Source organism: Nomascus leucogenys, chromosome 12 (genome assembly GCF_006542625.1).
Source record: "Nomascus leucogenys isolate Asia chromosome 12, Asia_NLE_v1, whole genome shotgun sequence".
NCBI classification, from domain to species: domain Eukaryota; kingdom Metazoa; phylum Chordata; class Mammalia; order Primates; family Hylobatidae; genus Nomascus; species Nomascus leucogenys.
Genome location: NC_044392.1, coordinates 103,437,037 through 103,449,514, shown reverse-complemented (window position 1 = coordinate 103,449,514; position 12,478 = coordinate 103,437,037). Strand labels below are relative to the sequence as shown.

Genomic DNA, 12,478 nt, shown 5'->3' with positions numbered 1-12,478 from the left:
TTCGGTAAGACGTTATCATTGGGGGAAACTGGGGGAGGCATACATGGAATCCCTGTATGATTTCATACAACTGTATGTGAATTTACAATATTTCAAAATAAAAAGTTTAATTAAAAAAAATCCAAACAGGCTTTTACGTTGAACCTGATTTATCTACAGATTCAACATTATCCCAATCAAAATCCCACTAGTTTTTATCTTTTGTAGAAACTGACAAATTGAATTTAAATATTCATCAAGTATAAAGTTCAAAATCCTGTGGTTCATATGGGAAGTGTTTCCTTTAATTTCTGATTAGAAGTTGAAAGCTTAATTATTTAACTTAATTAATATTAATTTGTTCCATTATGTAGCTATCTGGCATTAAACTATGTTTTAATTTCAACTTGCAAAGTACAGCTGCTTAAAATGCTACTTAAAGACCTCTTTAACTATTCAAATACATCTGGTTACAATCTCTGCCCTTAAGAAAATCAAGTTGTCTATCATAAGTTTAAATGTACATAAATCAGACCAGAAGAGGCAACTGGCAAACAGTCCATGAAACAGCATTCTATAAAGTCTTACTTCCATATACTTATCCCAAATTAGTTTGTTGCCCAAATTATTATTATTATTTTTTTTGAGACAGTCTTGCTCTGTCACCCAGGCTGGAGTGCAGTGGCGCGATCTCGGCTCACTGCAAGCTCTGCCTCCCGGGGGTTCACGCCATTCTTCTGCCTCAGCCTCCCGAGTAGCTGGGACTACAGGCGCCCGCCACCACGCTCGGCTTTTTTTTTTTTTTTTTTTGTATTTTTAGTAGAGACGGGGTTTCGCCATGTTAGCCAGGATGGTCTCGATCTCCTGACCTCGTGATCCACCCACCTCGGCTTCCCAAAGTGCTGGGATTATAGGCCTGGGCCACCATGCCCAGCCTGTGTTGCCCACATTTTTTAAAAAGTAGCAATAACCACCAACACAACAAAATCACTTTTTTCAAAAGAACTCTAAAAAAATTTAAATCACAATATAAGTCCAAAGAGATGGGCTTTTGTCTGGTCAACAATGGGAGAAGACAGAAGCCCTGTCAAAGACTGAGCTCAGCATTCCCACTATTAATTCATCTCCATTTCTATTTCCTGAGTGCATTTTGTCCAGTATTTCCTACTGACTGAGAGATCAGTAAACACTAGCAGACTCCTGGAAAAATGAAGTCTGGTGACGCTTTATCCCAAAGTCAGAAGAAAACTGAGGAGCACAAATGAGATGTGGCAGGAAGGGGATAGGATCACACTAAAGTGGCATGATCACAATTTTAAACATTTTACATAATGTACTCAACTAAACTATGGCTGATTCACTCAACATATGATCTCTCTAAATATTAAAATGTTTTACTGACAAACACAGTATTACCATGAACTAGTTGAAACCTGGCATACTACTCTGGAAACATTGACCATCACTAAAACATAGAATCCAGGACAATACTATAGGGAAAGGACAAAACATTCCAGGAATTCAAGCCTCTTTGTAGTACGTAGTAGCCTTTTAACCTCTTTATAACTGTGACTCACAATTTATATTACAATCCGGCACTCAAACATAAGCATGTTTATACAACACACACACTCTTGAAACTATTGTTTCATGATGTAGTAATGACTCTCATTACGTGTAATGTGCTCTGATTTTTCTCCTTTTTCTTTTTTTTTTGTGACAAGATGTCACTGTGTCACCCAGGCTGGAATGCAGTGGCAGTGGCATGATTATAGCTCATTGTAGCCTCAGTCTCCTGGGCTCACGTGATCGTCCTGCCTCAGCCTCCCAAGTAGTTGGAACTCCAGGCTCAAGCCACTGCACACAGCTGATTTTTAATTTTTCTTATTTTTATTTTTTTGGTAGAGGCAGGGTCTTGCTCTGTTGCCCAGGCTGGTTTCCACCTCCCGGACTCAAGCAATCCTCCCACCTTGGCCTCCCAAAGTGCTGGGATTCCAGGTGCGAGCCACTGTGCCTGGCCTACCATTTTTATTTAGATACTAATTTTTTTAAGTATTGCCAACAACTGAGGGAGGAAAAGAAAAAAAAAGTAGTCATGGCCCACTAAATTAGTTTCTTATAATCTACTAAAGGATCCCTATATTGCAGTTTGAAAAAGAGTGCTATACAAATGTCAGTAAAATGTTAACATCTGGGAAATTTTTTTTTTGAGACGGAGTTTCGCTCTTGTTGCCCAGGATGGAGCGCAATGGCGCAATCTCGGCTCCACAACCTCCACCTCCCAGTTTCAAGCAATTCTCCTGCCTCAGCCTCCCAAGTAGCTGGGATTAAAGGCATGTGTCACCATGCCCAGCTAATTTTGTAGAGGTGGGATTTCACCATGTTGGCCAAGCTGGTCTTGAACTCCTGACCTAAGATGATCCGCCCACCTTGGCCTCCCAAAGTCCTGGGATTACAGGTGTGAGCCACAGCGCCCTGGCCCATCTGGGAAATCTTGATGAAGGTGTCCAAGAATTATTTGTATGACTCTAGTATTTTTTTGGAAATATAAAATTATACAAATAAAAAATGAATTTAAGAATGCATCTAATTCACTTCACAGAGGAATAAGATTTAAGGAGCAGCTACCATGTCTCATACATCTTTTATTTCCTAATTTCTCCTCCCCTTTCCTTACTGTCACACAATTCTTTGCATATAGCATGCTTTCAGTAAACATATGCTAAACAAGAAATATATGGGAAGGTATAAGTCAGAGATGACACCATAAAGTAGGTGGATCTTTAGCTGGGCCTTCAAAGCAGCAGGTTTTGATTAGCCAAGCAGAAAGAATTAAGCACCTGTAATCCCAGCTACTCGGGAGTCTGAGGCAGGAGAATCGCTTGAACCCGGGAGGCAGAAGTTGCAGTAAGCCAAGATTTTGCCACTGCACTCCAGCCTGGGCGACGGAGGCAGACTCCATCTCTAAATAAATAAATAAATAAATAACACTAGGGGCCAGGCACGGTGGCTCACATCTGTAATCCTAGCACTTTGGGAGGCCGAGGCAGGCAGATCACTTGAGCTCAGGAATTTGAGACCAGCCTGGCCAACATGGTAAAACTCTGTCTCTACTAAAAATACAAAAATTAGCCAGGCCTGGTGGCAGGGCCTGTAATCCCAGCTACCTGGGGGGGATGACACAGGAGAATCACTTGAACCCAGGAGGCAGAGGTTGCAGTGAGCCGAGATCGAGCCACTGCACTCCAGCCTGGGCAACACAGCAAGAATCCATCTCAAAATAATAATAATAACGTTAGGTTTCATGCTTTTAATCTATTTATTAATGAAGACTCAAAGATAAAGTACAGATTCACAAAAAAATCCCAAAGGACATTTTTTTCTTTTTCGTCGTCTTCATAATAATGACATCAACGAAATGAAGATTCACAGAAAAAGTTAACACATAGCAAATAAAAGCTGTGAGTATATTTATATACTTACTGAATGCTACCAAGAATGAAATCTATCCCCTCTCTTCTTAGAAAACTACAAATTAGGAGAATTAAAAATTATACCTCAAAATTCTGTTCCATTATGTTTCCACCTTTACTCAAACTCTCCATGATGGCCTTATTTCGAAGAATATCCTCTTCACTGAGATGTTCTCTTCTTTTCCTTGATTCTAAAACAAGTCCATTCACCAGATAAAAGTCTGCCAAAAAGTTTCCTACTCTTTCCTAAAACAAAACCAAATATTTAAAAGTAAAATTTCTAAGTTAAAAAAAGCGTCAAGGTAATATATTTTTCCATAAATATGTAACATGTAGACGAAAATAAATATTCCTTTGGTACTTGAAATTATCAAATTATCTTACATTTTCTAGGTTTATACAACATATACATCTAAGTTATTCAATAAGTTAAAAAATACACAAAAGCATACATTTCAAATCAGTAAAGAGAAATTTAAAATACACAAAAATGTATGGTAGTTAATTTGCAAATGATTTTAAATAAAATTGCCACATAGCATTTCTTTAGATCCTACTCCCAAGTAGCACAAAGCTATCTCAAAACTATTAAGCTGGCAGTCAAATATCACGAGTAACAAGGAGGGGTCAGGGATAACACTGTTCCCATTTTATAGATAGAAAAAAAGTGGAATAAAAAGAAATAAATAGCCCACGTCACATAAGAATCTCTAGTACAACGAGAATTGATGACCTGTTCAAATTCTCTATTCTCTTAACAGGCACCAAACTTCAAGTTATAGCTGCTTGTTTTCAACAAAGAAAAGCGTACCCTTGCTCACCAACACACTTAAAGTGTTTTAGGGAAACTTAAGTGGTGTAAAGGACATCAAGAAAAGTCATTACTTTCTCTCAATAAAGTCCTCTTAAACCTTCAACATTAACTTTTACCTTTTTCAGACCCACAGGTATTCAGAGTTTGAAATACTTAAAAAAAAAAAACAAAAAAAAAAAGATAAATAACTCACTGAAAACAAGCTTCCCATTTCTATCTGCATGCAAATCACATGTCTCCACCCTGCTGCTGTTTACTGACATTCCAAAACTACATGTTCAGAGTTGTTGCAAAAAAAGCAAAGCATTCTGCACCTGTTTCTACCTACAAAATGGGAACCATAAGTATTACTGACTCCCTCCTTACCTGTCAAAGATTTAAGAAGATCACCTAGGTGCTTCAAGAGCTTTGAGCTGCTTAGCAGTAGTACTAGATGATTAGCAGTTTCAATTTTTATCTTCTCTTGAAGTGATCCATCTAATGCTGCCCAGAAGAACAAAGTACAAACAAGTAAGACTTTAAAGCCAACAAATGGACTGCAATGTAGGACCTCACAACTGAGAATGCTATAATGCCATTAGGCTTAGAGAGGAAAATCCGTGAGCTTAGATTTCCTAACGGAATTTATCTGTGGCTGGGAAATAACCAGGTGGTAATCATCAGTTTTTGAAACCTTATAATGAAAAACCACTTAGTAAATGTAAATTATCATATCAACAAAATGTTAAGTGTGTATTCCCCATTATCCAGCCACTTAATTTCTTGCTACTTACAATAGGCAAAGGCATGTAAAAGGATGATAAACACGTCATTTATAATGGCAGAAAACTGAACACAAAAATGTGTCTATTCATTTAAATGTCCAAAAACAAGACTGAATAAGTTACAGTATACCCATCATACAGAATACTATGCAATTGCTAAAAAGAGTGAACTAGCACTACATGTACTGGTAAAAGAAGACTTCTACGACATACTAAAGAACAAGGAAAAAAGCTAGCTGCAAAACAGTAGATACGATACGACACGACACTTTATGAAAAAGTAAGCATCAACAACAAAAGGCTATCTATTATTATGAGCTCATATTTATGTATGGAGAGCATAAAAAAGGTCTGGAGGATATCAAAACTGGTGACGTTCTGCAAGGGGATGTGGGACAGTGGGCAGTGGCCAAGGAGGGCTTTTTAGCTTTATGTATAAAGTTAAATGATAATTTTATGTGTCAGCGTGGCTACGCTATGATGCCAGGTGTTTGGTCAAACACCAGTCTAGATGTTGCTGTGAAGGTGTTTTTTAGATGTGATTAACAATCAATGGACTTTAAGTAGAGCTAATTACCCTGCATAATGTCGGTGGACCTAATCTAATCAGTTTGAAGGCATTAAGAGCAAAAACTGAGGTTTCCAGGAAAAAAAAAAACAATTCTGCCTCAAAACTGCAACAAAGAAACCCTGCTTGAGTTTCCAGCCTGCATATTTCTTTTTCTCTCTTTTTTTTTTTGGACAGGGGTTCACTCTGTCACCTGGGCTAGAGTGCAGTGGTGTGATCACTCACTGTGGCCTCAACCTTCTGGGCTCAAGTAATCGTCTCACCTCATCCTTCCAAGCACCTGCGACTATAGGCTTGTGCCACCTCAGCCATCTAATTTTTAAATTTTTTGTAGAGTCAGGGTCTTGCTATGCTGCCCAGGAGGCCAAGCCTGAACATGTCTAACTCAAGAGCACAGTATCCACTCTTGACTAAATTTCCAGCCAGCTAGATCGCTCTACATTTCAGATTTGCCAACTCCTACAATTTCATGAACCACTCCTCAAAATAAATCAATTCCTCCCTCCTCCTTCTCCTCTCCCCCTCACTCTTTTTTTCTTCCTCTCTCCACTGTCCTTCTCTCTATCTATTGGTTTTGTTTCTCAGAGAACCCTAATAATGCTATTTTTTTATTTCTCCAGTGAGAATATATTCATTTCACTGTGTATAATAAAAATAAATATAATTTTTAATAGAAGTCAATCATGACCCTGACTTGATGTGGTCACTTATTGCTAAATTTAAAATTTTATAAACATGCTTCTTCACACAGCTCATTCAATTTTTTTTTTTTTTTTTTTTTTTTTTTTTGAGACGGAGTCTCACTCTGTCTCAGGCTGGAGTGCAGTGGCACCATCTCGGCTCACTGCAACCTCCACCTCCCAGGTTCAAGCGATTCTCCTGCCTCAGCCTTCCAAGTAGCTGGGATTACAGGTATGCACTACCACGCCCGGGTAATTTTTGTATTTTTAGTACAGACAGGTTTTCACCGTGTTGGCCAGGCTGGTCTCGAACTCCTGACCTCATGATCCGCCGGCCTCGGTCTCCCAAAGTGCTGGGATTACATGCATGAGCCACCATGCCTAGCCTCAAAATTTTTCGAATATATATTTGAATAGTCTTATATATCCTCTTGCTGACATACAATGGGAATTATGGAAATAATTTACACTAATGGGGAAACTTCCACTGAGATTTGATTTAACATTTCTACAGTGTTGCAGAAATGTAAGGTTATTTAGTCATATGTATAGAATACAAGAAACAAATATTAAGTAAATGAGAAGTCTGAAATAGGGAGAAAAACAGGTTCAGGGAAATGAAGTCAAATGTATCCCTTTTTGTAGTCTTCTTATCAAATAAAGCACTAGAAATATAATGGAATCATGTGAAAACATTGTCCCCTGTATAATAATAAGGCAGCTAGCAGTAAGAGTCCTTCCTGACACAGAATTCAAATGAGCTCCGCTTTCTTTCCTGAATTCTCCAAGGACACATTCTGACTCTAACCATCCATTATAATCCCTTATCTGGATTCAAGGAAGAGAGAAAAAAACTACTTGGAGACAATTCTGTAAGCTACTTCTTGCATTTCCATCACATTATTTTGGAAATATTAAATACCGAACAATGCTTAAAGCTTAAAAGTCTAGATTTGCACATACTGTTTTATCTTCCCGAAAAAGCCATCCTGTCTGGGCACGCGTGAACGAAATTGATTTTGTTGATAAAGTTGCAGAGTAAATATCACTGCTCATTAAAATATCAACCTCTTCTTCTGTTTCCATCTCTGATTCCTGGGATGGGAGCAAAAGTTAAATATAAAAATCTAGGTTTTTCAAAAGTTCTTAGTGCTACATAGGAAAATACCAACAATTACAATGTTACCAATTTTTAAAGACAAAAAGGATAGTTTCTAAATAGTGTGAAGTGTTACTCTAAAAAGAATTAGATGTTTAAATTGTACATATTAATATCTTCTCTAAGTTAGCATTATGACTAATTATGAATCTATAAAAGCAGGACACATGAAATACAGTACTATTACCCTGTTATAGATATGTAATGGAAGCAGTACTAGATTACCCATTATAAAACTATATAGTCCATAGAGCAATTTTTGAAAACAACTTCAAGAATTAAGTTGACAGATCTGAGAAAAAAGCCCAGATAAAGGATATTTTTCTTTCAATACAGATTAATCTTACTTTAGTTCTTTTTAATGCAAAGATCCACCACTGTCATTTGAGCCTTTCTTTCCCAATAAATTGTAAGTGGAAGAAAGAAAGGAAGGAGAGAACAGAAGGGAGGGATAGAAGAAGGGAAGCAGCAGAGAGGGAAGGAAGGAAAAGAAGAAGGACTCTTTTCTGTATTCCTTATAAAATGGAAAGGAATCCATAAATATCAACCGTGATTTCTAAACTTAATGAGCAGCCATGCTTCAGGTTTTATCCTGTACCTATTCCCTAGTGCTGGTATATAATAATTGAGCAATAATTATTTTTTATATGAGAAAAAAGGAAAGTTTTGTGCTTGCTTCAGGGACAGAAGAGTAAATGATCAAGTAGAGAAGAGTAAGTGAGCAGGTATAAGATGAGATTCTATTCCATAAAAGGCCAAGAGAGATACCCTAATATTTAAGACGTTATAAGGAAGAAAACAGGCAAAACCTAGGGAGTTGTCTGGAGAATAACTGTCCCTAGGGTTTACAATAGTTAGAGGCTCCATTCTCCAAACCTCCTTATTTGTAGGTTCCAAAGAGGCCCATTTTCTATTCTTCACCATCTAACTTTAACCTACGTATAGTCCCTTTCTGTTTTTTGTTTTTGTTTTGGTTTTGGTTTTTTGAGATGGAGTCCCGCTTTGTTGCCCAGGCTGGAGTGTAGTGGCACAATCTCGGCTCACTGCAAGCTCCTCCTCCTGGGTTCACGCCGTTCTCCTGCCTCAGCCTCCCGAGTAGCTGGGACTACAGGCGCCCGCCACCATGCCCGGCTAATTTTTTTATTTTTAGTAGAGGCGGGGTTTCACCGTGGTAGCCAGGATGGTCTCGATCTCCTGACCTCGTGATCTGCCCGCCTCGGCCTCTCAAAGTGCTGGGATTACAAGCATGAGCCACCACGCCCGGCCCATATAGTCCCTTTCTGAATTTCCAAAAACGATACCATTGGCGACCAGGCTAGGTGGCTCACGCCTGCAATCCCAGCACTTTGGGAGGCTGAGGCAGGCGGATCACGAGGTCAGAAGACAGAAACCATCCTGGCTAACATGGTGAAACCCCATCTCTACTAAAAATACAAAAAATTAGCCGGGCATGGCGGCACGCGCCTGTAGTTCCAGCTACTCAGGAAGCTGAGGCAGGAGAATCACTTGAATCCGGGAGGTGGAGGTTGCGGTGACACGAGATCAATCACGCCTCTGCACTCCAGCCTGGAGACAGAGAGAGACTCCGTCTCAAAAAAACAGAAAACAAACAAACAAAAAAATAGCAATGGCTTGGGCCTGGGACAGTACCATTTCCTCTACCCCTACAAGTAAAGAATGCAAAATCTTGGTATTACTGCTAAAGCCGTAATAGGTGAAAATGTATTCCTGGTAACCCAAATTAATTCTGAACACAATTTTCTTTAAAAAAAAGTTAGGTTGCAGTAGTTAAACAGAACTGTTAAACACTATACTTCAAATGTATTATGAATCAACTAGAATTTTATATATTAGCTTGCAAACTGAACACTGTATAACCCATTGTCTGTGAGCAAATTTGCCTTACATTTCAAACATCCTATTTTCAATAAACTTTTGGAACAGAATTCTTACATAAATCAGAGACTATCTCTTAACCACATCACTGAAAAAGATCTGCTGTTTTAATTAATTACATTGCATCAACATTTAATGAAGTTATTACTTATACATACACACATATTAGGATAAACAACGAGTATTCTCTGCCCTGAGGAATACTGCTCAAAATCTATCTTTCCTGTATTGTAGGCATTATAAAATACATAATACATATATGTATGTATACATACATACCCTAATACCAGTACATACACACCTTAATACCTTAAAACTGGTACCCTTAATACCAGTTCTTCGGTAATACTATGACATCCACAAATACGTATGCACTACTAGCCTTAACTTCTAGCTTCTCTTTCAAGACCCTATTTCCAATTCACTTATTGCCTAGTTGGCTATCCTGTTGTCATTTCCTAAGTAAGAGGTCAAATTATTTAATAAATATCTGAGAGTCTCACATATGAGTAAGCAAACTATAATCAGCTGCCTGTTTTTATGAATAAAATCATAATGGAATATACTCATTTATCTACATATTGTCTGTGGCTGCTTTTAACAACAGCGGAGTTGAGTAGTTGTGACAGAGGCCATATGGCCCACAAATATATTTCAATATCTAAAAATATTTATTATCTCTTCCTTCACAGAAAGAGTTTACCAACCTATAGCGTAGAATGTACTGATGCTGTATTAGATACCAGGGAATACAACAAAAAGAACCCTATGCCCTTGAGGAGCTTAGACCAACAGAAGGGAAAAAAGCCATGTCAGTAAATGTAACAGTGGAAGCTTTATGGTTCCAGATTTAATAGGAGCATAAGGACAACAAAAGTCATTTGGCAGGAGAGAAAGTAACACCAAGTGCATGCCCTACAGGTGTGAGGGTGCAAAAAGAAAAGCATTCCAGGAAGTGGAAAGAACATGAACAAAAGAATAAAGGCCCAAATAGCCTGGCACATCTGACAAACTGCCAAGAGTGCAGTATGAGGGTATCTAAAATAGCAAGGTAAGAAAAAGGCTAGGAAGGTGAGCAAAACTCAGGTGACCAAAGGAACCATGCCATGCTAAGGAGATTAGATTTCACTCTTTAGGTAATGGGGAACTTTTTAAGTATCTTTAAGTAAGTAAGGTTTCATAAATGTGTTTCTAAAGTTTAATGTATCTCCAACATGTGGGATAATTTAGAAGCAGATGAGAAGAGAGCCAGGAAGATCATTTATAAGACTTTCCAATGGTCCAGTTGAGAAATAATGAATATTTAAATTACAGTAGGGACAGTGTGAATAAAAGAGGAATAATAATGAGACATTAAGGAGAAAGAAATGACCAGATATGTGCTCTGATGAGAAAACATAGAGTACAAGAAAAGATATCAAAAATAACTCCTAGGTTTCTGACTGAATAAAGAATGACATCATTCTTCAAAAGAGGAAAAACAGGAAAAAGAGCAGGTTTGGAGGAAAAGTAGTAAGGTTAGTTTTAAATAAGGTGAATTTTGAGGTACCTGGGAGACACACATGATATCCATTAGGCATTTAAACAGATAAGCCTCTACTCAGAACTGTCCGGACACAAACGTATATTTGTAAATCATCAACCTATAGGACTGTGGGAATGGAAGGGATTATTCTGGCAGTTTGTAAAAATGAGAACCACATCAAGGGCATATCAATGGTCTTTTAACACAAAGATATGGCATGAGAGAGGGAAAATCATGTCATACTCGAAGAGGGAAAGGACAGAGAAAGGAAAGGCAGCCAAAGAGTTAAGAAAAGTAAGACTGCAGACAGAGCCAAAAGAAGTATTCATATTAAGGAGATAAAATAAAGATGGTCAACAACATTAAAAGAAGGTAAGATAAAAAGATAATATATGGTAAAGGTCCAGCACAGGTTCAACAAATGAAAACTGTAAATGAGAATGAAGAGAAGCTGGAGTTCATTGATCTAGGAGATAATCAGTTGAATTCTCAGCAGGCTCAATGGACTGGTCAAGATGGAGACCAGAGGATAGAAATATAAAAAATGAAAATAGGCCGGGCGCAGTGGCTCACGCCTGTAATCCCAGCTCTTTGGGAGGCCGAGGTGGGTGGATCATTTGAGGTCAGGAGTTTGAGATCAACCTAGCCAACATGGTGAAACCAAGCCTCTACTAAAAATACAAAAATTAGCTGGGCTTGGTGGCGGGCGCCTGTAGTCTCAGCTACCCTGGAGGCTGAGGCTGAAGAATTGCTTGAACCTGGGAGGCGGAGGTTGCAGTGAGCCTAGATCATGCCACTGCATTTCAGCCTGGGTGACAGAGTGAGACTCCAGTCTCAAAAAAAAAAAAAAAGAAAAAGAAAAAAGGAAAAAGAAAAGAAAGCTAGTGGTCAGGAAACTATAGCTTTAGGAACAAACCATCTCAATTATACTTTGAGCTTTTAAGCAAATTATACTGAGGTTTGGCTAAAAACCTGTACTTTTTTTTTTTTTTTAATGATTTAAAGGAATATTGATAAGACAACATGCTCACCTCATGATGTATTCGCTGATAAACTTTTTGTTCATTGTCTAATACTACAAAAGATTCAGAGGGCGCCGCATCCCCATTGAAAATGAAGCTTAGATCCCCTCGTTGGCACTTCATGTCAGTAAAGTCTATAAGAGTTGTGTCAAGCCTGTGAAACATGGGTAGATGAAAAACTCTGACAAATATAATTTTGATAAAACTTCACTAATAATTAAATAAGCTGTTCCTTCTAAACTCAAACCAAGATGCTAATATCATATTGCAAAGTCAGATTTATAGATAAAAACAAATTTATAGATAAAAACTAAATGTAAAATATTCTATTAAAAAAACTACTTAAAGATATAATCCATTTTAGCTATATTTCACTTTTCTGAATATATATATATATTTTCTGAATATATATACACACACACACACACACATATTTCATTGACCCAGAAAAAAAGATGTTTCCCCATATTTCGGGTATTTCCCTTTCTGCTCCCTTGTTTCCTACCATTTCCCTTTACTGTAGCTACTCAATAAAAGTGAACAGGGAAGGAAGAAAAGGAACGCAGACCTGTCTGACATTATTCGATTCCTTTAAGAC

At 38.0% G+C, this 12,478-nt stretch overlaps 1 protein-coding gene across 1 annotated transcript in view; it reads right to left on the bottom strand.

The window, feature by feature from the left end:
* The window catches only part of ANKRD13C (ankyrin repeat domain 13C), a 90,089-nt gene that overhangs the window by 28,807 nt on the left and 48,804 nt on the right, over positions 1–12,478 (bottom strand). Inside the window, exons 7-9 of the mRNA XM_030823142.1 lie at positions 11,890–12,034; positions 7,242–7,373; positions 3,537–3,698 (exon numbers count right to left, since the gene is read on the bottom strand). Coding sequence (XP_030679002.1) covers positions 3,537–3,698; positions 7,242–7,373; positions 11,890–12,034 — 439 coding nt within the window. The remainder of the gene's footprint in view (positions 1–3,536; positions 3,699–7,241; positions 7,374–11,889; positions 12,035–12,478) is intronic.